Source organism: Lepus europaeus, chromosome 2, assembly GCF_033115175.1.
Source record: "Lepus europaeus isolate LE1 chromosome 2, mLepTim1.pri, whole genome shotgun sequence".
In the NCBI taxonomy this organism is placed as follows: domain Eukaryota; kingdom Metazoa; phylum Chordata; class Mammalia; order Lagomorpha; family Leporidae; genus Lepus; species Lepus europaeus.
Genome location: NC_084828.1, coordinates 88,927,916 through 88,954,716, shown reverse-complemented (window position 1 = coordinate 88,954,716; position 26,801 = coordinate 88,927,916). Strand labels below are relative to the sequence as shown.

The following is a 26,801-nucleotide window of genomic DNA, read 5'->3' as shown; positions in this document are numbered from 1 at the left end:
TTAGATATATGAATATAATTATGAAAAATAGTTTGCAAAAGTATGTTTGTTCCTTTACTCATTTTAATCATTAAAATTTATATTCTGGGTCAGTCATTGTGATGGAGCTTGTTAAGCCTCTACTTAGGATGCCCGTATCTCATACCAGAGTGTCTGGAACCAAGTCAAACCTCCATTTCTGATGCGGCTTCTTGCTAATAATACACGTGAGAGGCTGCAGATTATGCCCCAAGAACTTGGGTTCCTGCCATTATCCACATAGGAATTCTTGGCTCCTGGCTTCAGAGTGATCCAATTTTGGCTGTTGTGCACATTTGAAGAATACACCAGAGGAAGGAAGAAAGAGAAGAAAGATCTCTCTCTCTCTCTCTCTCTCTCTCTCTATATATATATATATATGTGTGTGTGTGTGTATGTATATATATATATTCCTCAAATAAATTATTTATATATAATTTTATATAGATTCCTCTATAATTAATTATATATTCCTCTCTCTCCATATATATATATATATATATATATATATATATATATAGTCCTCAAATAAATACATACAATATTTAAAAAGTGATACATTACCTCCACTTCTAAGTTTTTCTGCAGTTAGTCAAAATTCATCAGATATTGTTTGTAAATGTCTCATAAAATAGGAAGGTCTTTGCTTTTTTTGATATTACTGCCAGGAAAGAACATTTCTGAGAATGTTCCAGGACAAGCCTTTCTGGTGGCATAGCACATGTTGTTGAGAAGTTAGTACAAGGTCTGTCTAATAGATTATTTTTATGTGCTTTCTCCAATTTTATTTAACAAATTATGTTAAACTTCTTTAAACTTCCAATATAGTAATTTTTAAATACATAAAGAGTATCATATTTTCTTTCAGAGTTACCTATAGTTCTATATGTGCATACACACACAGCATTTTATATGTAGTTTTAAAGTTTCTAATGGCCCAAGATTGATTATTGAAACTTAAAGCAAATTCAAATATCTGAAGCCAAATAAAGTGAGTAACCAATTCTATAATTTTAATAGCACTCCACTCATATTTCTTTTTTGTTAGTATCATGATTGTATTTCTTTTTTCTGTTACAGGTAGTGGAGTCTCTCTTTCTCTTTCTATCCCCTTGAATACCAAACACATAGCACAAAATAGAGACAAGATACATTACACTTATGAATTGACTCTATAATTGAATAGATTGGACTGGGCTGTAAAATTCCAGAAAATCAGTACCATTTTTACTGTTACTGGCTATTATGTGCCCAGCACATACAAGGGACTTTGTAAATATAAATATTGTATAAATATTGGAAGACTTATTTCTGTCCATTGGAAGTGATTGGTTTGTAGAAATTTTATAGCACTTAGTGACAATGTATAGTGGATTTTATACCAACATAGTTTTTGATGCACAAACTTCAGTAGATAGTCTTAACTGCTTAAGTCTTATGTTGCAGTTTAACTCTTTGTATCCTCATTCCAACTTTCTCTACCCATCCTGCAGTCTACCACCCAATATATATATTCCATATACTCATCATCACTTATATATTCCAGGGGCTCACAATTTCATTACTTGCTATTTTGTTTCTTTCATTCATACTTTTCTTCATGCAACACAGATACACTGAATATTTACCATGTGGCCAAGTATTGGGCCAGTTGTCAGTCATACAGATACAGAACTCATCCACTCCCCACTTCTCCTTTATGGAGTGAATTCCCAGAAGAGCAGTTCTACATGAAAACAGAACATTAGTGTAAAATAATTTAAGCCATTAGAATGAGGGGGAAATATTATGACAGGCAGGGTAATTCTTACTTGTTCCTGTGTTTATCTCCCACATCTCCACTCTTCCCTAATTGCTATTAATATTCCACTTATCCTTTAGATTCGGCCCAAATCTACCTTATTAAATTTTTCTAAGTGCTTACTCTTTGATTTTCTTCCCACAGTCTCATGCCCCAATGTACCTGCATTGCATTTGTTGCAATTCTGTGTTAGGCTGTGAATACGAATATGAGAAACACCACATCTTTTCCTTCCTTGTGCCTTCACACAATTCTTTACATGTTGTAGATTTCTAAAATTAAAATACTTACCTTTATTTTCTCATAACATTGCCTCACATGTACCCAATATCTACCCTCATGATTCATTTCTTGTGCTGTTCTTTCCATATAATGTTATGGTTAATTCTCATGGTGATCATTGCATGGTTGAAAATTGCTCTTCTATTTAACTTCTCTTTTTTGAATTCAGAATGAGGAACTGATAGGTCAACTAGATGGACTATTTGTCTTCTAGTCAGGCAAGTGTTTGCTTCTTTGTGGAAACTCACTTACTACTAATTTCTTGTATTTGGAAACATGTTTTCTATACTTTGGGTATCCAGACCTTTGTTAATGATCATTTTCTTCTGCAGTTCAAAGGGTTTTGAAATCATGATAAAATTTGCAGGACTTATTTGCAAAATTAATTTATCTTTCAAAATATCATGTGTCTTTGGTGCATGTGCTAAAGGGTCAAAAATTGGAGCTGCTGAGAGAGAGAGGGGAAAGGGAGAGAGAGGAAACTAACTAAACACTACAGGCTAAAGTTGATGAACATTTATAATTCAATAGTGCCCTGAAACTACTCCCACCTTGTATGTTTGTGTGTGTATACATACATATATGGGCATTTGGAATGTAAAATATTTCCTTTATTTTCTTTCTAAACTGCTATAAGCCTTGTAGGTTTAAAATAGCTGAAAAGTTCTTTTCAGCACATTGTTAAGAAATAATTACTGATGACAAATTCAGTAATAATGGCTGACTTCTCATCTTGAAAAGCATGCTTTTCCAGTTTACCACAGTTTGGAAGAATTAGCCTGATTTAAGTTGCATTAACACTATTAACACTGAGGCTGGCTCTGCCTGTGACGTAGATTCAGGGCCACTATATAGGATGAGGAGACAATATCAGATGTGGTGTTTCTACCGTATACTGTTGAATTCTCTATTTAGCAGAACATTAAACTTGTAATTATAAAGTAAATGGAACTTAGTATTGTAGGCATGGAAAGCCAAGGCACCATGGAAAAGAAAAAAAAAAAAGAAGAAGACCTAAATGAAAGATCTCTGCGAGTGAGATGCCAGTGGAAATAACGGGGCCATCGAGGATGGAGGTACCTTTCTCCGAAGGGAGGAGAGAACTTCCACTTTGACTATGACCCTATCAGAATAAGATCAAAGTCAGCGAACTCTAAAGGCTTCCATAGCCCTGGCAACTCATGACTAGAGCATAGGGAGATTACTGACGCCATGAACAGGAGTGTCAAATTGTTAAGTCAGCAACAGGAGTCACTGTGTACTTACGTCTCATGTGGGATCTGTCCTTAATGTGTTGTCTAAAATGAAGTGATGCTATAACTAGTACTGAAACAGTATTTTTACACTTTGTGTTTCTGTGTGGGTGCAAACTGATGAAATCTTTCTAATTATATACAGAATCTATCTTCTGTATATAAAGATAATTGGAAATGAAAAAAAAAACTGGTGTTAAATTGGAAATGGCATAGAAAATTAATTAATTTTTAAAAAATATCATGTAGAATCTCTGTCCTTAATGTGCCATACACTGTTATTTAATGCTATAACTAGTATTCCAACAGTATTTTTTCACTTTGTGTTGCTATGTGGGGGCAAACTGTTGAAATCTTTACTTAATATATACTAAACTGATCTTCTGTATATAAAGAGAATTGAAAATGAATCTTAATGTGAATGGAAGGGGAGAGGGAGCAGGAAAGGGGAGGGTTGCGGGTAGGAGGGAAGTTATGGGGGGGGAGCCATTGTAATCCATAAGCTGTACTTTGGAAATTTATATTCATTAAATAAAAGTTTAAAAAAAAAAGAAAAAGAAAAAAGGAAAGAGGAAAAAGGGCAGGGTAAAGGGGAAGTATTATGTTCTTAAAATTGTATATATGAAATAGATGAAATCTGTTCTCTTTATATGACCAAATAAATAAATGCATTTTTAAAAAGCAATAGTTGCAAAACAAATAGAAGTAAGTTCACACTCCAGCTTTGATACTAGTGTGACATTGCAATTGTTTAACCTTTGCAAGTCTTTGCTTATTCATCTACAAAATTAGTGCCTTATAAATTTTGTAACTTTGGAATGAAGATCAAAAGAGATAATAGAATATATGTTAAGCATGTGGCTCAGTAAAATTTTTACAGCCTCAATTCATTGCTGAGTAGGTGTTGATTTTCAGTTAGGAAGCTAGGGAAAGACGTTTATTCAGCCATTTGGAAAACTGAGTTTCAGCTTTGTATTGTGCTATCTAGAATATATTTTGTCTCCTTTTGTTCCATCTGCACAACTAGAGCATATTTATTCTGATTTGTCTGCTTCACAGGAATTTAAAAACACCTAATATAACAAGTAAGGGAAAAACTTATGTTTGAACTGATTAAATGAAAGGTGCTACAAAAATCAAATAGATTTCTATAGACATTTTTAACTTAATTTAAACCAAATCTAAGGAAAATTCATTGTAGGAATACAGGCTTTTGTGGCATTATGCTTTGTGATGACCTAAGGGTTTTGAAATTGTTTGCTGATGTGACAAATGATTGGAAGCATTGCTTAACCAAACTGGAGAAATTGACAAAATGTGTTAACCTGAGCATATATCAGCTTCCTCTTGATGATCTCCATGAGACAGAAGTTCAGTGCTGTTTTTAAAAGACATTTCCTGCTGCAAAGAATTACAAAATTTGCTTCTTGTCGTAACTGTCATATTTCAAAACACATGATCCGGGAATTGAAGTAAAAGAACCTTAAGTATACTAGACTCAAAGTTTAAATATATGAATATAGAAAATTGAACATATAAGTCAGTGATAGATTCCCAGATTTTTAAACATCTAAATGTTCTGAGATAATGTACTACATTTTGTCATTGATGAAAAATCAAGATTTTTCTCTAAAAGTATATATAATCAACATATATTTTCATCATAGATAATACATTGAATATTTTTACAGATATAAAAGGTAAAACAATGTAGTCTTTTAGTGAAACTGAGAAATGAAATACAAGATTCTAGATATGTTAAAGGGGATTTTCAATATCAAACAACTGGAATATATGAAATGTAACTTTAGAGCAGAAACAAACTCCTTGGTCTTAATAAAGTTCATGAAAAATATTTTACTTTTAGATTATTGAGTCTGTAATAATTGTGAAAACAGGATAAAATGGTGGTGGGGGGAATACAAAAATGCTTGTACACAGGGATTCAACAGAGTAATCAACAATGTCAAAAAACAGACATCTAAATTTAGTCCTGGATTACCAAACAGTGTGACCAGATTCCTGAATTAATATAATCCATGAAGAAATGTAGGAAAAAGAAAAACAATTCTTTTCTAAACAGCAGTTTTCAGTTGCTCAAATTTCCTTAATCATTGTTTTAAAACTTTAATGTTGCTTCACTATCAACATAGGATTCCAAGAATTTTAATACTGGAACCTGAGATAGAAAACCTATGCTATTGAAGTCATATGTAAGTTCAGAATTTTAATGTATCTTTTACAGACACAAGATAATGACAAATGCATTCATTTTAGAAACATTATCATGCATTTGACCACGATAATCTCATAAAAATGAAACACAGATATTTGTATGTTTTGTGCAAATGTGTTTGTGTATTTTTATACATATATCTAAATAAAAGGGGCTTTAGTTTAGTGGGAATATAGACTAGTCATTCGAAGAAGCATTAAGTCTTTGCTGTAATGTAATTTTAGAATATGTTAACCCTCTGGAAAAAAAAAAGAAATGGAGATGGAAAGAAGGCAGAAGAGAACTGTGGGGAGGGAGGAAGGTAATATTGTGTTCTTAGAATTATATCTACAAGTCACACTGAATCTATTAAATTCAAATTAAACGTTAAAATTTCTGAAAAGTGGGGGGGGGGGGAAAGAATAGGGCCTGCATTTTGCTGTAGTGGATAGAACAACTTACCTGCGATCTTGCATCCCACGTGAGTGACAGTTTGTGTCCTGGCTGTTCCACTTCCGATTCAAGTCCTTTTTAATGGCTTGGGAAAAGTAGCAGAGGATGGCCCAAGTGTTTGGGCCCCTGACACCCAAATGGGAGACCTAGATGAAACTTCTGGCTCTGGCTCCTGGCATGGTCTGGCCCAAACTTGGTTATTGCAGCCCTCTTGGGGAGTGAACCAGAAGACGGAAGATTCTCTTTCTCTCTTTTTCTCTCCTACTCCCTCTCTCTCTCTCTCTCTCTTTTTGTCTCTCTCTGTGTGTGTGTGTGTGTATGTGTTTTTCTCTGTATAACTCTGATTTTAAAATAAATATTTTTAACAAAAGAATAAACATATTTTGTTTTACTTCTTATAGGGCTGTTATAAAGTGCAAGATTTTCATAACGTAATACCGGAAGGCATGAACTTGAATTTTGTCATTGCTTTGGTTTCAAATAATGGCAATTACACGTGTGTTGTCACATATCCTGAAAATGGGCGTATCTTTCATCTCACAAGGACTGTGACTGTAAAGGTGGTAGGTAAGCATGATTTGTATTAACTATACCCAGCAAAAGCACAAAGATTTTGTTCAGGACTCTAGTAGTTTGTGACACACAAATATGTAAGCACTGTAAGAAAATAAATTAATGCTTTTAGTCCACTGAATTATTCTCTGAACTTTACAGGAAGTCCATGTGTGTGGTGTTAATTCAATAAGAATAGATCAACTGAATAAATTTGTTAATGAATGATGTAAAGGCAGTTTGGGAAGTGAAAGGAGTACCAGCTATGACTGTGTTCAAATTATATTACTGCCACTTACTAGCAACGTGACTTTGGTCAATCTTTTAGTCTGCTTATCTGAAATCTGGGACCAGTGTGTGCATTCGGGAAGATCCAGAATATTAGAAATAGTATATTGTGTGACTGCAACTGGTAGACAATGAATGAATGAATGTTAGTTAATAGTATTTCAAAAGAGTGTTTTATTTGGATTAATTAAACTCTATCTTTGTGTGTACCAAAACGGCTATTATTGTTCCTGAAACTGTTTACTGGCAGTGTACAATTTCTGCACTGAGAGAAGAGAGGATGAGAAACTAGAGAAGTTCAAAGGCAGTCGATAGACTCTGATCCCCTCCCTCTCCAATATCATGAGAACTAGTGACAGGATATGTGATTGCATTCATTGTGTTAATAGTGATAATAGCATAGGAAAGTGGCATTTTGCCATATCACATCTTTTCATAGGATTCACTGCCCTACTAACATTGAAATTTAGGACAGAGAATAACCTTTTACACATAACTCCATGAGATAATAGAAGTAATTCTAAACCCCAGATCTTTCTTTGTCAGGTTTTTTTTGCACTAGACTGAAACTGAGATTCAGTGTAAGTTACAAAAATGAAGGGTTTTACCACAATGCAAATAAATTCAAATCAAACAGTTTTGTAACCATTTTTGCTCTTTCTGGATAATGCTGCTTATTTTCTAGATAATTCTGAGATGGATATTAATTCAGGAAGGAAAAAAAAAGCAGACTAAATTTTATATGTAACATGAATGGATTTTAGAAGTCAAACCTTATGAATGAACCTTATTCATCTTGGCAGTAGTTTTTAATATTTAGATATACAGATAGAGATAGAAATATACTTAAATTTATTCATTTTTGGAAAGTTGGGAACAGGGATGTTTGGATACTCTAATTTATAGATATAAAAATTGACAGAAATGGAGCAGGGGATTCTTACCCACCTCTCATGCAATGGAGACTTTAATTTTTTTGGAGTTGCAAAGTATTAAATACTTATTATTTGTTACTAAGGGATGTTTTAATTTATATTACTTAATTTATACCTTGTACCTAAACCATGAGGTGAATTTTATTTGTCCTCAATTTATAGTTTGAGAAAATTAGTCTCTTAAAAATCAAATAAAAAAATTAGGTTAATACACTTAGTAAATAGCCAAATCAGGATTAGATCTTGCTCCAAATGTTTGGAGTCCAGTGTACTGAAAAGTGTTTTCCAGGTATTGTTCTTTCAATGTGGGATTACAGAAGAGCAGCAATCCCAATAATACAATTCAGCTGGTAACTGACCTCAAGTAGATTTATATGCTTTCTTTTAAAGTATAATTTTGATTTTTCCATTTATGTACTCACTAATTTAATATTTTAGGTAATCTGGAAATATTGAGGAAAATATAGAGAAGAAATAATTAAGATATGAAAGCAATTAATAGTAATGTAGTGTGATATGTGTATCTCATGTAAGCTTTGAAAAGCAAAAAAAAAAAAAAACTGATTAAACCATCTGCTGAGACATAGAGAATGCTGTATTTGTTTTTATGTTGGGGGGAAATTGTTTTTCTATGTTCAGAATACTCCATCACAAACATGAAATACAAAGCATTTCTCTGATTCTCTGTAGACACCAACTACATGTTCTACAATATGGTTCAGTCTGATACTATCAGAGTTAGCCCAGCTCCCAAAGGCTGAGGACTTAGTCCCACAAGACGGCCCTACCCCTGCTTGAGATACCAGTTTTAGTCAGTGATTGCCAAGGTTATCCACACTTCTGCCCAACTTGTCTACAAGGTGAAGTTTCCCACAACTCCCTCTTCAGGTTCTATGGCTTCCTGTAATGACACAGAACTCAGGAAACGCTTTACTTATGTTAGGAAGTTTATTACAAAGGATTCACATAAAAGACGGGTGCAAGTTATAGAAGGGTCTTGTGTGTAGGAGCTTCAGTTCCTGTAGAGTTGAGATGCCACAACCTCCTTGCTTGTACAACCCAGAAGTTCTCCAGATTCCATTTATAAGGTATTTTACAGAAGTTCCATTGCATAGCATGATTGGTTAAATCATTGACTATTGGGGAGTTATTCAATCTCCAGGCCCTTCTTCACTTCCTGGAGTTTTGGGGGTGAGCTCAGATTTCTAGTTCTTTAATCATGTCATGATCTTCATTTCTGGCTACCAGCCCTCACCTTGAAGCTACCAAGGGACCTCAGCCCCATTCATCTCAATACGATATATCATTCCAGAGATTCCAAAGGTCATACAAGCACTGTGTCCAAAAGTAGGAAAGGAAACCAAATATAACAAAAGCTGCTCCTGCTACTTCCTTCATTCAGGAAATTACAAGAATTTTAGAAGTCTGGAGCACAGACCAAATCATGCATTTCTTGTCATATCACACTTTGCTTATTTTAGATAAATTAAGAGCAAAAATTAAATAAAAATGAAATTAAGGGATTTCTTTTAACAAACTATACCAGGCCAGGAAGTTGGGTGAGACTTCACAGAAGAGCAGACTTTTGAATAAACCTCTCTATTTTATTTCTTCTCTATCACAGGATCTCCAAAAGATGCAGTTCCCCCTCAGATCCATTCACCCAATGATCATGTGGTGTATGAGAAAGAACCAGGTAATTACAGATATGGCTGTGAATTTCAGTTAGATCTTCTTACCTACAAGGAATTCAAATGCCCATTAAGTTGGTGCTGGATGACACAGGGCTATTGTAAAAGAAAAACATAGATTAAAACAGAAATGTTGTGAGAAGTCAAGGCTACTAAGGGGATTAGCTATTTATCAACTTCAGGGACAGTGAGAGGTATTCATCTCTGTCTCAGCATCTGCTCCCTTTTTGTCTTCTCATAGTCTTCCTCTGCTGATTAGGGATTGCTGTTTCAGGAAAATGTCAGTGTGGGGGGGACATTGTTTTGCAGAAGGAGCAATAGGAGCTGAAGACAACCTTCAAGCTTCTCCATTATAAGAGGGCAGAGTTGGAGTTTGGAGCAGGTCTGTGGATGTACACAGTAGCAATGGATAGAACTGGTACACCTGGATTCAGCATACAAACAATGTTTACTGTGGGTCTAATAGTGATTTTTTTATTCCCAATAAAAATCATTTACTACTGATCAAATAACAGTTTATTCTTCCAATTCAAATCCTCCCACAATTAAGTGAATTGGCAAACACAGAAAGCTTTAGAATTTTCTATATTGTATCTCTTGCAATATTCACTACAAATTCAATTCAAGGTTTAGAAAAGAATAATACCAACAAAATAAAATAAGTTTGTAAGTATGATTTGACTTAAACAGAGAACACATTAAGGAATCTGCTAACCTCAATGGAACTGCATTTGTACAATTAGCTATGGTTTGTATATTAATATGAACATTCTTAGTGAAGTTGGGATAAGCCCTTATTAATGACCTAAATGTGTTTCATTTACCTCTCATATTATGCTGATATAAATATCCTCAAAATCATGTTTATTGTATGTTCTTTAGTAATGTATGGATATAGGTAACTGGAGGAGAAGGACTTAGGAATCACGAATTGGGAAGGAGGATAGAGTATGACCACTCAGAGAGTTAAACCTAAATTTAAATTAGGGTGATGATATAGTTTATCATCTAAACCTGGACACCTTTTTGATAGTGAAAGCAGTCAATATGAATAGCTATGCAGGAATGGAAAAAAAAAACAGAATTGTTTATAAGCAACTTGGAATGGAAGGTGAGCCTAGGTCAAATCCTGGTCTATCACATATTGACAGTTTGACTAGGAATGCCCTTTAACATCTTTAAGCTTTACCATTATTTCCTCTTTTTGTTTTTTATAAAGATTTACTTATTTACTTGAGAATCAGATTTACAGACAGAGAGATGCAGAGACAGAGAAGTCTTCCATTCACTGTTTCCTTCCCCAAATGACCACAACAGCTAGAGAAGCCAGGAGCCAGGAGCTTCCTCCTGGTCTCCCATGCAGGTGCAAGGGCCCAAGCAATTGGGCCATCCTTTACTGCTTCCCCAGATTATCAGCAGCAGGGAGCTCAATTGGAAGTGGAGGAGTTGGGGCTCCAACTGGCGCCCATTTGGGATGCTGGCACTGAATGTGGATGCTTAACCCACTACGCCACACCACTGTCCCCTAAGCTTTAGCTTTTATATGTGGTGGACATCCATTTAAAAAAAAATACATCATATTGTTCTGTACACAATTGCTTAAGGCCATGAGTAGGTTTAAATACGTGGCACAGGGACTTTTACCAAATTCACATTTAGTAAGGATGTCCCTAAACTCATGTTCTGTTTCAGAAAGAGTAGCATAGAATTTTCTGTTTGTAAAATGTCTTTAGATTTATTGAGTGCACTGCTATAGATTGAGCATGTCAGGATGCATCCTCTTTGGCCAGTCTCTCAGTGATGGTATCACCCATCTGCCCTGGACCTCTGATTAGAAAACCTTTCCTTGTTTAGGAAGGAAATGGCAAGTGAGAAAGGAAGTTTAGAGTTACATAGTATTTTGTCAGAGCCTTTCAGAACCAATGCTGCCATGTTATAATATATTTAGATTTTATTAATAATGGCTATTCTGATAAGTTTGTATAAGTTTCTGGCATTTTATTCTGTTTTTGTATGATTGGAAGAAAATTCTTTTATGGAAGTTCACTAGAAAACCAAAAGCAGAGTTTTAGGTGTATGTAATTTTTTTTTTTTTTGACAGGCAGAGTGGACAGTGAGAGAGAAAGAGAGAAAGGTCTTCCTTTTGCCGTTGGTTCACCCTCCAATGGCCGCTGCGGCTCATTGTGCTGATCCGAAGCCAGGAGCCAGGTGCTTCTCGTGGTCTCCCATGCGGGTGCAGGGCCCAAGTACTTGGGCCATCCTCCACTGCACTCCCTGGCCACAGCAGAGAGCTGGCCTGGAAGAGGGGCAACCGAGACAGAATCCGGCGCCCCGACCGGGACTAGAACCCGGTGTGCCGGCGCCGCAAGGCGGAGGATTAGCCTAGTGAGCCGCGGCGCCGGCTAGGTGTATGTAGTTTTTATAGTTTCTGATTAGCTATAGAGTAAAACCAGTTACAACCACATAAAAGTTACAAATCATTGTACTAACTTCATCTACTAAATTGCCCTTTTGTTTGTTTCAGGAGAGGAGCTACTCATCCCCTGTGAAGTCTATTTTACTTTCATGATGGACTCTCGCAATGAGGTTTGGTGGACCATTGATGGAAAAAAGCCCGATGATATCAGCATTGATGTAACCATTAATGAAAGGTACTATGGGTGCAGGCAAGGGACTCACTAACCCTTGTCCCTCAGTCTAAGGCTTCCTGTTGTATAATAATGAAAGTACAAATTATCATTTTTGATTATCATTAGCAAAAATCAGGAAGATTTTCAAATCTTCAGTAGTTGTCCCCCAAAGCAGGATTGTTGGACATATTGTCTCAGAGCCAGATGCTACCTGATGACTGTTCACAGATTTGAATTAGAATGTTCTGGAGGTAGGCATCTTCATCACAGTTTGTCTGTAGGGCATGCACTTTGTTGTCTTAAGCTCAGCAAGATTCACATATTTATGATACTCACTTGGAAATAGGATACAAATCCTAAGTGAAAATCTTATTGAGGTACTTGGGTCTTCTTTTTCAATCTTATCATCTAGGCCAATATTTTTGTGCCTTAATAATTATGTTTCATTTGTTGAGTTGTAATGAACATGGACTTCCTGCCTCTGCCTCTTTCTTAATGCACATGTATGTTACACTTATCACTGATAATTGTTAAAATATTGAGCAAATGCGTGTATGTTCTCTAAATTGTGTTTTAAATCTGTGTGGGTAGTAACATACCTCACTTAAAATAATAACCTGAGTCATTTTATTACTAAGTAAACTTGATTTTCTTAAGGAATATTTTAGTCCTTAAAGACAAAATTACTCGATAAATACAGTATACCATTGTTGAAGACCATTTGGTTCACCTCAACAGTTGGTAAGAATTAGCAGCTAATCAGCTACATGATCAAGTTGCTCAATGACCTTAACCTTCATTATCTATGTGCCTACTGATCTTAAGCTACATGAGTTTCTAGAATTTAGAAGATGTTTCTTTCCTAATAGTAAACTCAGACTTTGTGCAGAAATTCTAAAATGTTCACTTTGCTTCAGGTACTTAGTCCCTAACTAGATAAGTTTTATAGGAATAACAATGTGAGAGCAGACATTTCAATATAAAGTGATAAATATCGTGACTGAGTAGTATTAGATGATGATATGAGGATTTATTAGGAGGTTCAGTCAGTTTTTTGGAGATTAGATAATACTTGTCAGATGGTATAGTATCTAAATTAAGATTTGAATGATGAATGGGAACTAGATAGAGAAATAAATGCAAAATGTGTTCTGGTATGGGGAACATCATTTGCAAAGGCCTGGAGTTTACTGAAGCAGAACAGACTCAAAGCTGGAAAAGGCGTTTCCTGAAGTTGAAATACTTTGTTGAGAAGAATTTGATGAAAGATGTGGCTGGAGGCTCTGAGGGAGTAATTGATCATTTCAGGAATTCCGAACATTATGCTCCCCATTCTTGTAATAATAATAAATGAATAATAGTGAAAGTCGTGTTTTTCTTTTTGGCTGCTATGGAAACGCGTTGTCAGTGTTCACAAAAGCAGTAGAGTTAAGCTTAGCTAAACCAGTCAGAGCCCTTAATCAAATCTGTATGACTGACAGTAAGCCTAATCCCAAATGGAGCCTGCATAGCCAGCAGCTGGAGGAGGAAGATTGTTCTCATTTGAACAAAGTAGTTCAAAGGGACTTTGGATCTTTTTTTTTTTTTGTAAAGATTTATTTATTTTATTTGAATGAATAACAGAGAGGGAAAAACACAATGAAAGAGAGATCTTCCTCTGCTGGTTCACTCCCTAAATGGTCACAACAGCCAGGACTGGGCCAGGCCGAAGCCAGCAACCTGGGACGCTGTCTGGGTCTCCCACATGGGTAGAGGAGCCCAAGGACTTGGACCATCATCCTGTGCTCAGATGCATTAGCATAGTGCTGGATTGGAAGTAGAGCAGCCATGAATCAAACCAGTGCTAATATGGGATGCTGGTGTTGCTGATGGTGGCTCAATCCCTAGGACTTTGAATCTTGATCTTGAACCCAACACACTTAATTTGTGACTCACCAAAATTTGAATGTATTTATTATCAAAAAATTTGCTGCTCCACTTTGTTGTGTGTTAAGATTAACCATAGTATTTTAGCATTTTGATGAAAACATTCTACCTATGTTCGAAATCCAGGCTTTTGGAATCTCAGAAATGCAGCAACTATTACTGTGAGATAATAATAATAGCTGTACATGAACAGTTACTAAGCATTCTTCTAATGGATGTGAATCCATATATCCTGCTCTCAGGATCCTTGAGTAATTAATGCATGCCATATATTGTTGTAGGTGTCACTACTTTCTTCTTGCAAAAGAGAAACACAAGACATGATAGATCAGCCGTGACAATGTGTATCGAAACTCAGGTAGATCTGGCCCCAGGAAATTCTGTCTAAACTAGCACAGCATGAAGCATTTTGCTTTGAAGAAAGATCTATAGTAAGAAACCAAGATTGGAATTTGATATAAACATTGGTATGGTGTTCAGTGTAGATGATAAGGACCAGGATTGCTGTCTAACTGTTCTCCTTTTATAACCATTATGTTACAGTTTATCAACATCATGTGTTCCCTGTTTAGGGGCTCTGGGATTGCTTACTTGTCTGATTCACAGAAAGTACATGACTTTTGAGTCTCATGAATATATTTTGTCTATTTCTAGTCTAAGTTATAGTAAAACAGAAGATGAAACAAGAACACATGTTTTAAGCATCAAGAAAGTTACTCCAGAGGATCTCAAGCGCAACTATGTCTGTCATGCTAGAAATGCCAAAGGTGAAGTTGACAAAGCAGCCAAGGTGAAACAGAAAGGTAATGGATGCACTCAGTGGATGAATCTGTGAAAACCAAATGTAATAAGTGAATGAGGAAAAAGGAGAAATTGAGACTTGTAGTTCTTCAGCACCTAGCACATCTTACAGATAGTAATGAATAAAAGTTGAATGAAAAATCTTAGAAGTTTCCATCTGTGCAGTGATGTTCAAAATATTGTTGTGGTTAGTAATTTAGCACCCAAATGTGCCTAAAAATATTCTGTGATTATAATAATAAGGCATAAATTTATATCTATATAATCATGAAAATGAAAAATAAAGAAAATATTCCAAGCTACCAAGGATATAATCAAATTTACAGAGTGACACATCATTGGTGTGTTATACAGATTCTTTTAGAAATCATTGGTGGCAGAGTTAAAGAGCCATACTGCATGGCATACTACTTTTGAAATATTTCCTGAGCAAATAACAGAAATTTTATATTATTAGAAGCAATATCTATAATAATGAAGTATTATACATAGCAGTCATCTAAATATATGCATGTAGTTAAGTAATGTATAAAATAACATCAGCATTATAATTTTGAACACTGTGTGTCAAGAATCATACATGTTTATAATATACCACTAGCTACAATTGCTAAAGTGAAAACTATTTAAACCATTGTTTTAAATGATGTAAAAATTATTTCTATGTTAAAATTACTATATTTTCTAAAACAATAAAAAATATAAAGCCTTCTTTTGTGAGCTGTTGCTCTTAAACAGATTATATCTAAACTACTTTTTGGGTCTGTTCCTAAACACCAAATCCTAGACTATTAATCCCTGCAAAAGTTTTTCAGAGATCTGGAGAAAAGGAGTGATGACTTCCTACACATTCAGACAGGTTATTCAGGATCCTCCTTAATTAGTCAATGATGGAGTCTATATGTCTGTCATGTATATGTAAACTCCATCATTTACATCAAAATCTAAAAAAAAAAAAATTAACTCATGATTGTTACATTTTGCAGTGGGACTTAATTTTTTTTTAAAGCTGACAAGCAAACGGGATTCATGCCGACATTTCATGACACTGTAGAAAGTAAAGAGCGAAGACCTGAAGTGTATATACCTTATGAGAAGTTTTAGTGGATTCGTTAAGGAAAATCCATAGATTCTGCTCCTTGAAACCACTGTATTGAGACAGGATTCAAGTACATGTTAGGCAGTTTCCCAATGTCACTTCCTAAAAACACTGCTAAGAACTGTTGTACTGCAGTGCATTATTTGTGCCCTACAGTCAGGTAGCTTGTTGAAATCCCAATCTATGCATCAGACTTATTTAATTTTGAAAAAAAAAAAGTCACTTAATTTCTTTGAGCTTCAATTTTTATAAATTAAATAAATAAAACCGTTGTCACATAAGCTGGTTTTCAAGAGCTCAGCCTGGTTACTGGCATATATATATAATCCTATTAAATGCTCAATAAATATTAGCTCTTACTGTTTCCACAAGCTGTTTCCTAGATGGCATTTGACAAAGGCTCGTATAATCAAATAAGTGTCATTATAGTCTACATAAAACAAGTCAATTAATTACTTTAGTTCAGGATTCTTAGAGTGTTTCATATATTAACATTTGGTGTGGGTATCTGCAAGGGTTTTCATTATAGCAGACAGGATATTTTCATATATATTTGATTCCAGATTTCTTAAATAAAGAGTATCTTGTGAATTCATCTTCTGAGATGTGTATACTGGGGAACAGTTATGGGGGAATGACATAAATTAGTAAGTTATTGTCAAGGACAATACCAATACAATGTATTAAAATATTGTTTTATGTAGGAGTAAAGTGTGAGTTTCCCCTTCAAAGCTAGTTGTGTAACCCCCTTGCTTAGAAGCCCCTTCAGTAAGTGTTGTAGTGTAGTCAGTGTCAGGCATGAGAAGTGATGAGTGGATCCTCTAGGCCAGATGACCTGTCCTCACTGCTGACCTCTGATCCAGTTAGGTCTGTGTACATCATGGTACCACAGGAGTTGTAGCTTTGGTTCCTGAGCTTCCACACTGAGGCTGCTGATGCTGACATTCAGAGGTGGTGTCTGAGTTCATGTTCATACCTTACACTGTGGGTCCTTCTTTGAATTCATTCACAAAACAGCCTGTGTACTTTATGAAGGACGTGACAGGAAGGCATTCAGGCCTGGAAGAAGGATTTATCTGGATAGGTTCTAATGACAGCACAATTCAGTCTAGTTAGTTAAAACAAAGAAGCAGCTAATGTAACCATACTAAACAGTTACGTTATAATAGGAGAGTGGTAGGACCAAGGAACTGTCTTACTTATTTCCCAAAGGTTGTAACCAGTTTACACTTCCACTAGCAATGTTTATCAACTGCAGAAGTTCTATTTCCATATCAACTTTTGGAGTTGTCAAACTTAAATTTCAACCATAGTAATAATATGCAGTGGTTCACACTGTGTTTTCCTTTACATTTCCCCCAATAATTATAAATTTGAGCATTTATCCATGATCATTAATTAATATTTCTTTTGTAAAATATCCATTACAATATTAAGCCATTTTAGTGTTGGATTGTTTGCTTTTTAATTCAGTGTGTTATAATACGATGGACACACCTGCACAAGTCTGTTGCCAAGTATGTGTCTTCTCAATATTTTCACTCATTTTGTGAATTCATTTTCATTTGATGAGAATTTTTGAAAACTTGATGGAGTTCATTTTCTCAGTTTCTACTTTTGTGATTAATGCTTTCTAGAACTTGTGTTATCAAATGTTCTAACCTTAACAAATCTAGAAAGATAGTCTCGTTTGTTTTCTTATGGAATATAAGTATATTTTTATTCTTAATAATTTAGCCTATGATCCATTTAAAAATATTTTCTATGTGATGTGAAATATGGGTTACAGTTTATTACTTTGTTTTGTTTTTCCATAAAAATAACCAGTTGTTTCACTGTTATATTGAAAAATTGTTTTTTGTTGTCTTTTATTTAACTTTGAAAACATAATTAATTAATGACTCTTTGAGAGGGGTCTTTTTCTGCTTTCCTCACTCTGTTTTGTGTAATGCTTATCTTTATCCTAATACTACTTTATCTTGATTAACAAACTCTTTTTTTTTTAGAGAGCACTTCTTTTTTTTAGATATATTTATTTATTTGAAAGTCAGAGTTACGCAGAGGGAGGAGAGGAAGAGAGAGAGAGAGAGAGAGAGAGAGAGAGAGAGAGAGGTCTTCCATCAGATGGTTCATTCCCCAATTGACTGCAACAGCCGGAGCTGCGCGGATCTGAAGCCAGGAGCTAGGAGCTTCCTCTGGGTCTCGCACGTGGGTGCAGGGGTCCAAGGACCTGGGCCATCTTCTACTACTTTCCCAGGCTATAGCAGAGAGCTGAATAGGAAGTGGAACAGCCTGGACTCAATCCGGTGCCCATATGGGATGCTGGTGTCTCAGGCCAGGGAGTTAACCCACTGTGCCACAGCGCTGGCTCCGATTAACAAACTTTTAAAGTAAGTCACAAAGTCAGATATTGTATGTCCTCCTCCATTTTCTTTCTCAAGATTGATTTGACTATTTTAGGGTCCATTTCATCCCCACAAAACATAGAAATGCAATAATTTGATTTTTATATTTGGATCTTGGCATTTTGATCTTTCCAATTTGCTAATTGCAGGTTTTTTGCTTCTTTTATTTCTTTGATTCTTTGCAGTTTTCTACAAACTTGATTCTGTGACTCATAAATAGCTCTTTCCTTCTTCCTTTTCCAACTTTATGCTTGATGATGTGACTGTTTACTTCCTATTTTTGACCTCTGGCATACTGATCATTTGCAATTACAAGAGCGGCCAGCTTTGCATTATTTCCAAATTGAGAGAAAGAATTTGGTTTTTATGTATTAAATGTAATGCTACTTGTAGGAATTTTTTTGCAGATGGCATTTATCTACAAGAAGTATTGATCTACATTTAGTTTGCTAAGACTTTTTTTTAATGTGTATGTTGAATTTTGTTGAAGACATATCATGATTTTTCATTTATTAGTAATTGTGATAATTACACTGATTAATTTTGAAATAATCAACCCGTCTTGCATTCCTGTAATAAACTACTGTATTTTTGTGATTTATTGTCCTTTTATACTGTTAGATTTGATTAGCTAATCATATTTGCTCCCATGTAGGAATTTTATCTTTAACTATGAGAGATATTTGTTTGCCATTTTGCTTGCTTATTGCTTCTGTCAAAATTATGCTAACCTCATGATTTGATTTGAATAATGTTCCTTATTTTACTGTTTTCTGAAAGCCTGTGTATTAAAATTGGTGTTATTTCTGGGTAACATTTTTGAAAGAATTACTCATGTAACCATGTGGACCTGATGTTTTCTTTATGGGAAACTTTTAATTATAAATTCAATTTCTTTAGCCGTTATTCAGATTTTCTGTTTCTTCATGTTGCATGTTAGGATTTGCTTTTCAAGAGAATTTTCATCTTTTGTCTAAGGAAATTTTTCATTTCATCTAAATTGTCATATTATTACCATACTTTTTTTTACATTATTTGCTTTTTCTCCTTTCAATGTCCACATGATAATGGAGAACCTCCACTCCCATTCCTGATATTAGTAATTTTTGCTTTCATTAATTTTCTCCTCTAGGTAATTCAAGATAAAGATTTCCAAATTTTATTAATTTTTTTCAATGTCTAAGCATGATTAATTTGATTTTTCTTTATTGTTTATATGTTTTTAAAATATATTCATCTTTACTTCTGTATTATTTTCTTCTTTTGGCTTAGCTTACATTTAATTTGCTTTGCATTTTGCATTACCTTAAAGTGAAATTTGAGATCACTGATTTAAGTAATTCTTCTTTTCAAATATAACTATTCAGAGATATGAATTTCTCTCACAGAAATACTTTAACTAATACAAGAAATATCAAAATGTTGAATGTTCATTATTCAAAGCATTCTCTAATTTTCCTTTTTTTAAAAATTATGGATTACATAGAAACATGTTAATTTGTATATATTTGGGGGATTTCTTCATCTTTTAATTATAGTATGTGGGAAATTTTATTTAAATTTTAAAATTGACTGTGTTAAGTCACTTTTGATAAAGTAATTTGTAATATTTTATATTGTCCTTTACATTTTGGTAATTAAAACAATCAGCAATCAAATGAAGTCAAGAATGGGAATTTGCAGACAGAACTACCTGAGAATGGTATTTCTAATGTATGATAGAGTGGGAAGGACATAGGATTTGCTTCTCTTTTTTTTATTTCTATAATATTTATTTTGTTTATTCTTACATGAATATTTATCAAATTTATTACAACAATGATACCAGTTTCCACATCACTATTTCTTAAAATATCAAATTTGTGTTTTTATGTTTATATTTTATATCTTACACTCTTTTTACTCTTTTTAACTCATAGTTAGAATTGGCAAAAGCCACTCCTTATACTTGTGTATGGATGGGATAAAATAAAGACAATATATCATGAGACGTTTCCAGGAACTTCATGTCTATCATTCTTTGAACCTACTTCCTGAGAGAAGGAGTTCCATACAACAGAGACAATTCTTGAACTCTCAAAGTCTTCACACACCAGGGTAGAAAAGTCACCTCGAACTTTTCCACAGTGGAAGCTGATTCATAAAACTAAAGCAGATAAAATTATGGCTATCTCTGGGGGGAAAAGAAAATATACCTATTGAAAGAGATCTAGGATAGTGCAAGAAAGACAAGGGACAGCCAGAAGGAAACTATGTAAAAAACATCTCTGAGAACAGTCACCTCAATTGATGTTGGTTTTTCTGTTACTAATTCCTTTTTTATGTGCTTAGTTTTAAATATTAAATCCCCCCATGTAAAATGGACTTCAGTTTCACCATGGCATTGGGCCCTAACCCCTGCAAATGATAGTCAGCCTCTACATATGTATTTCATTTTATGTCATGTGCTCTTTGCTCATGCTTTTTTTTTTAAAGATTTATTTATTTATTTGAAAGTCAGAGTTACACAGAGAGAGGGGAGGCAGAGAGAGGTCTTCCATCTGATGGTTCACTCTCCAGATGGCTGCAGCGGCTGGAGCTATGCTGATCTAAAGCCAGGAGCCAGGAGCTTCTTCTGGGTCTCCCACATGGGTGGAAGGGGTCCAAGGACTTGGGCCATCTTCTATTGCTTTCCCAGGCTATACCAGAGAGCTGGATTAGAAGAGGAGCAGCCAGGTCTTGAACTGGTGTCCATATGGGATGCCAGCGCTTCAGGCAAGGGCATTAACCCACTGTTAACCCACTGCACCACAACACTGGCCCTGCTCATGCTTTCTATTTTTCTTTTTCCCCCGTCCATTATTTTTATTTGTTTATTTTGTTTAAGGAATACAACTTCATGCATTTAATATATACATATTTGGGAACATGATGCTTCCCCCCCCACCACCTCCCTTCTACCCTTACTCTCACCTTTCTTCCTCCTCCCTCTTCCTTTCCTATTCTTATTTTTATAGAGATCAATTTTCAGTTAATTTTTATGCTTATAAGGTTAACCCTACACTAAGTATAGAGTTCACCAATTAGTATGAAGAAAAAGAAGTAAAGAACAAAAAGAAGCAAATAGGAAAAACACTGTTCCCTGACTGTCAAGGCAAGTGCTGTTCAAAGTCATCACATCTCAAAGTGTCAGTTTTGCTCCTATAGTTTCGCTTCCTACATTTTAAGCACTCTACCAGTTACCACAGATCAAATAGACCATATGGTATTTGTCTTTTTGTAACTGGCTTATCTCACTAAGTAGAATGGTTTTTAGTTGCATCTCTTTTGTTGCAAATGACAGGATTTAATTTTTTAACTCTTGTGTGGTATTCCATAGTGTTATCTATACCAAAATGTCTTTATTCAGTCTTCATTTGATGGGCATCTGGGTTGATTCAACATCTTAGTTATTGTAAATTGAGCTGAAATGAATATGGAGGAACAGATAACTCTTTCATTTGCTGATTTTACTTCCTTTGGATAAATTCCCAGGAGTGGGATAGCTGGGTCATAAGGTAGGTCTATATTCAGATTTCTGATATATTTCCACATTGTCTTCCACAGTGGCTGTACCAGTTTCCATTCCCACCAAAAGTGGATTAAGGTTTCCTTCTCCCCACATCCTCACCAACATTTGTTGTTTGTTGATTTCTGTATGAGAGCCATTCTAAAAGGGGAGAGGTGAAACCTCATTGTGCTTTTGATTTCCGTTTCCCTGATGGTTAGTGATCCTGAACATTTTTTTTTCATGTATCTATTGGCCATTTAAATGAACTCTCTTGATAAATGTCTGTTCAGGTACTTTGCCAATTTGTAAATACGATTGTTTGCTTTGTTGTTGTTGAGTTTCTTGATCTCTTTGTATATTCTGGTTCTTAAACATTGATCAGTTATATAGTTTGCAAATATTTTCTTCTATTCTGTTGGTTGCCTCTTCACTTTGCTGTTTCTTTTGCAGTGCAGAAGCTTTGCAGTTTGATGCAATTCCACTTTTTAATTTTGGTTTTGCTTGCCTGTGCTTCTGGGGTCTTTTCCAAGAAGTCTTTCCATATTACAATGTCTTGTAGGGTTTCCCCAACGTTCTCTAGTAATTTGAGGATATCACCTCATAGATTTAGGTCTCTGAGCCTTTTTGAGTGGATTTTTGTGTAGTGTGAGATAGGAGTCTTTCCTACTTTTGCATGTGGAGATCCAGTTTTCTAAGTACCATTGGTCTACACATTTCTTTTTGTGCCAGTATCAGGCTGTTTTGAATATAACCGCCCTGCAGTATATCTAGAGGTCTGCTATTGTGATGCTTGCAGCTTTGTTTTTGTTGTTTAAAATTGCTTAATCTAATTGGGGTATCTTGTGTTTCCATATGAAGTTTAACATCATTTTTTCTAGACCTGAGAAAAATGTTGTTGGTATTTTGATTGGTATCACATTGAATCTTTAAATTGCCTTTGGTAGTATGGACATTTTGAAGATGTTGATTCTTCCAACCCATGAACAAGGAAGATTTTTCCACTTTTTATGTCTTCTTCTATTTCTTTCTTTAATGTTTTGTAATTTCCATCATAGAGATCTTTGATATCCTTGGTTAAATTTATTCCAAGGTATTTCAATTTTTATAATAGCTATTGTGATGGGATTGATTTTAGAAGTTCTTTCTTAGCTATGGCATTGTCTGTGTATACAAAGGCTGTTGATTTTTGTGTGTTGATTTTATATCCTGCTACTTTACCAAGCTCTTTTATGAATTCCAATAGTCTGTGGAGTTTTTTTGGTTTCCTATATATAGAGTCATGTCATCAGCAAATAGGGATAGTTTGACTTCTTCCTTCCCTATTTGTATCCTGTTGATATCTTTTTCTTGCCTGATGGCTGTGGCTAAAACCACCAGGAATATATTAAATAGCTGTGGTGAAAGTAAGCATCCTTGTTTGCTTCTGGATCTTAATGTGAATTCCTCCATTTTTTCCCCATTCAGTACAATGCTGATGTGGATTTGTTTTAAATTGCTTTCATTATGTTTTTTTTAAGTTTATTTTTTAAGGAATACAAATTTCATAAGTACAACTTTAGGGATATAGTTATTCTTCCCACCATACCTGCCATCCCACCCACACTCTCACCCCTCTTTCTCCTCCTCCCTCCCCCCTTGCAAGTCCCATTCTCCATTAAGCTTTGTTTTCAATTAACTTTCTACACAGAAGACCAATTCTATACCAAGTAAAGATTTCAACAATTTGCACACAAACAAACACAAGTTGTTTGAGAACTAGTTTTACAGTTAACTCTCATAATATAACAAAATGAGTACAGAGGTCCTGCATGGAGAGTTAATGTACAGTGACTCTTGTTGTTAATTTAACAAAATTAACAAACTTATGTATGCCTTCAGTGGCCACCCAAGGTTATTGACATGAGCTACCCAGGCTGTAGAAGCCTTTTGAATCCACAATCTCCATCAGTATTTGGACAAGGCCATAAGCAAAGTAGGAGTTCCCTCTTCCCTTCAGAGTAAAGTACATCCTTCTTTGATGGCCACTTTATTCCACTGGGGTCTCACTCACAGAGAGTCTTCATGTAGAACATTATTTTGCCACAGTGTCTTAACTTTCCATGCCTAAAATGCCCTCAAAGGCTTTTCAGCCAGACAAGGAAGCCTTAAGGGCTGATTCTGAGGTCAGATTGTTACTTAAAGCAATTAGCACTCGATGAGTCTGTTGTGTGGACTCTTTCCCATATTGGAACATTCCCTGAATTTTAGTTCTATCTACTATTATTACCAGACACTTGATTATATTTATATGATCATTTTAACACTTAATCCTATCTATATGTTCACTTTAACACTTAATATAATCTCTTTAACACTTAAGATGGCATTTTTACCACCAAGCTTAATGAGATTTGAGGTCCCCTGACAAGTTTTTAAACTCTGCTCTTAGAAATAAGTCTTGAGGAATGTATGCAGAACTATACAGCTTTACAGTTACAAACTTCCTTCTCCCTCTCTTATTCCCACTCTTTTTTTTTTTTTACTGAGATCTATTTTCAATTGATTTTATACACATACAATTAACTCTATGTAAAGTAAAGGCCATAAGTGACAAATACTATGAAGAAAATAAAAACAACAAAAAAATGAAACTGTTCCTTGACAGTCAAGACAAGGGCAGCTCATGTCATCTGTTCTCAAAGTTCAATGTCACTCCTATATATTTAATTTTAGGTGCTCTGTTAGTTCCCACAGATCAAGGAGACATATGGTATTTGTCTCTTTGGGACTGGCTTATTTCATTAAGTATGATGTGATGTTTTCCAGATTCATCCATTTTGTTGCAAATGGCCAGATTTCACTTTTTTAACCACTGTGTAGTATTCTATAGTGTACATATCCTGTAATTTCTTTATCCGGTCTTCAGTTGATGGGCATTTAGGTTGATTCCATGTCTTAGCTATTGGGAATTCAGCGGCAATAAACATTGAAGTGCAGATAGCACTGTTGTTTACTGATTTCATTTTCCATGGGTAAATTCCCAGGATCAGAATGGCTGGGTCATATGGTAGCTCTATATTCAGATTTTAGAGGTATCTCCATACTGACTTCCATAGTGGCTTTAGCAGTTTACATTCCCACCAACAGTGGATGTGGTTACCTCTTTCCTTGCATCATTGCCAACATTTGTTGTTTGTTGATTTTTGTATGAAAGCCATTCTAACTGAGATGAGGTGAAACTTCATTGTGGGTTTGACTTGCATTCCCCTGACAGCTAGTGATCCTGAACATTTTTTTCATGTGTCTGTTGGCCATTTGGATTTCCTATTTTGAGAAATGTCTGTAGTTAAAGTCCTTTGCTCATCTCTTAATGAGGTTGTTTGTCTTATTGTTGCAGAGTTTCTTGATCTCCTTGTATATTCTAGTTATTAATCCTTTATCAGTTGCATAGTTTGCAAATAATTTCTCCCATTCTGTCGGTTGCTTCTTCACTTTCCTGACTGTTTCTTTTGCCATACAGGAACTTCTCAATTTGATGTAATCCCATTTGTTAATTTTGGCTTTGACTGCTTGTGCCTCTTTGGTCTTTTCCAAGAGCTCTTTGCCTGTGCCAATGTCTTGCAGGGTTTCCTCAATATTATCTAATAATTTGATGGGGATGGGTCATAGATTTAGATCTTTAATCCATGTTGAGTGGATTTTTGTGTAAGGTGAAAGGTAGGGGTTTTGCTTCATACTTCTGCATGTGGAGATCCAGTTTTCTCAGTACCATTTGTTGACGAGACTGTCCCTGCTCCAGGGATTGGTTTTAGCTCTTTGGTCAGATATAAGTGGGTTGTAGATGTTTGGATTGATTTCTGGTGTTTCTATTCTATTCCATTGGTCTACCCATCTATTTTTGTATCAGTACTAGATTATTTGATTACAACTGCCCTGCGGTATGTCTGGAGGTATGGTATTGTTATACCTAGAGCTTTATTTTTGTTTTATAAGATTGCTTTAGCTATTCTAGTATTCTTGTACCTCTGTATGAATTTCAGCATCATTTGTTTTGCATTGAATCTGTAAATTGCTTTCAGAAGAATGGACATTTTGATGATAATAATTCTTCCAATTCATGAACATGGAAGATTTTTCCATTTTTTGTATCTTCTATTTATTTCTTTAATGTTTTGTAATTTTCTTCGTAGATCTCTTTGACATCCTTGGTTAAATTTATTCCAAAGTATATGATTTATTGTAACTATTGTAAATGGGATTGATCTTATAAGCTCAGTCTCAGCCTTAGCATTATCTGTGTATAGAAAGGCTGTTGATTTTTTTGTCTTGATTTTACATCCTGCTACTTTACCAAACTGTTCTATGAATTCCAAAAGTCTCTTAGTGGAGTCTTTTGGATTCCTTATGTATAGAATCATGTCATCTGCAAATAGGGATAGTTTGACATCCTCCTTCCCAACTAGTATGCATTTGATTTCTTGCCTTATGGCTATGGCTAAAACTTCCAGAACTGTATTCAATAGCAATTTGGTGAATGTGGGCATCCTTGTCTGGTACCTGATTTCAATGGAAATGCTTCCAAATTTTTCCTATTCAATATGACGCTGGCCAAGGGTTTGTCGTAAATTGCCTTGATTGTGTTAAGGAATGTTCCTTATATCCAATTTGCTTAGAGTTTTCATCATGAAAGCATTTTATCAAATACTTCCTTGGTGTCTATTGATATAGTCATATGGTTTTTGTTCTGCAATTTGTTATTGTAGTGTATCATATTGATTGATTTGTGAATGTTGTACCATCCCTGCATACCAAAGATAAATCCTACTTGGTCTGGGTGGATGATCTTTCTGATATGTTGTTGGGTTTGATTGGCTAGAATTTTGTTGAGGATATTTGCATCCATGTTCATCATGGAAATTAGTTGTAATTCTCTTTTTCTGTTGC

The 26,801-nt window shown here is 35.0% G+C and overlaps 1 protein-coding gene across 2 annotated transcripts in view; it reads left to right on the top strand.

The window, feature by feature from the left end:
* IL1RAP (interleukin 1 receptor accessory protein) overlaps positions 1–26,801 on the top strand; it is a 159,770-nt gene that overhangs the window by 108,712 nt on the left and 24,257 nt on the right. For both annotated transcript variants that reach the window (XM_062210153.1, XM_062210161.1), the window contains exons 5-8: positions 6,424–6,589; positions 9,422–9,493; positions 12,013–12,139; positions 14,699–14,847. In XM_062210153.1, the coding sequence (XP_062066137.1) occupies positions 6,424–6,589; positions 9,422–9,493; positions 12,013–12,139; positions 14,699–14,847 (514 nt within the window). The remainder of the gene's footprint in view (positions 1–6,423; positions 6,590–9,421; positions 9,494–12,012; positions 12,140–14,698; positions 14,848–26,801) is intronic.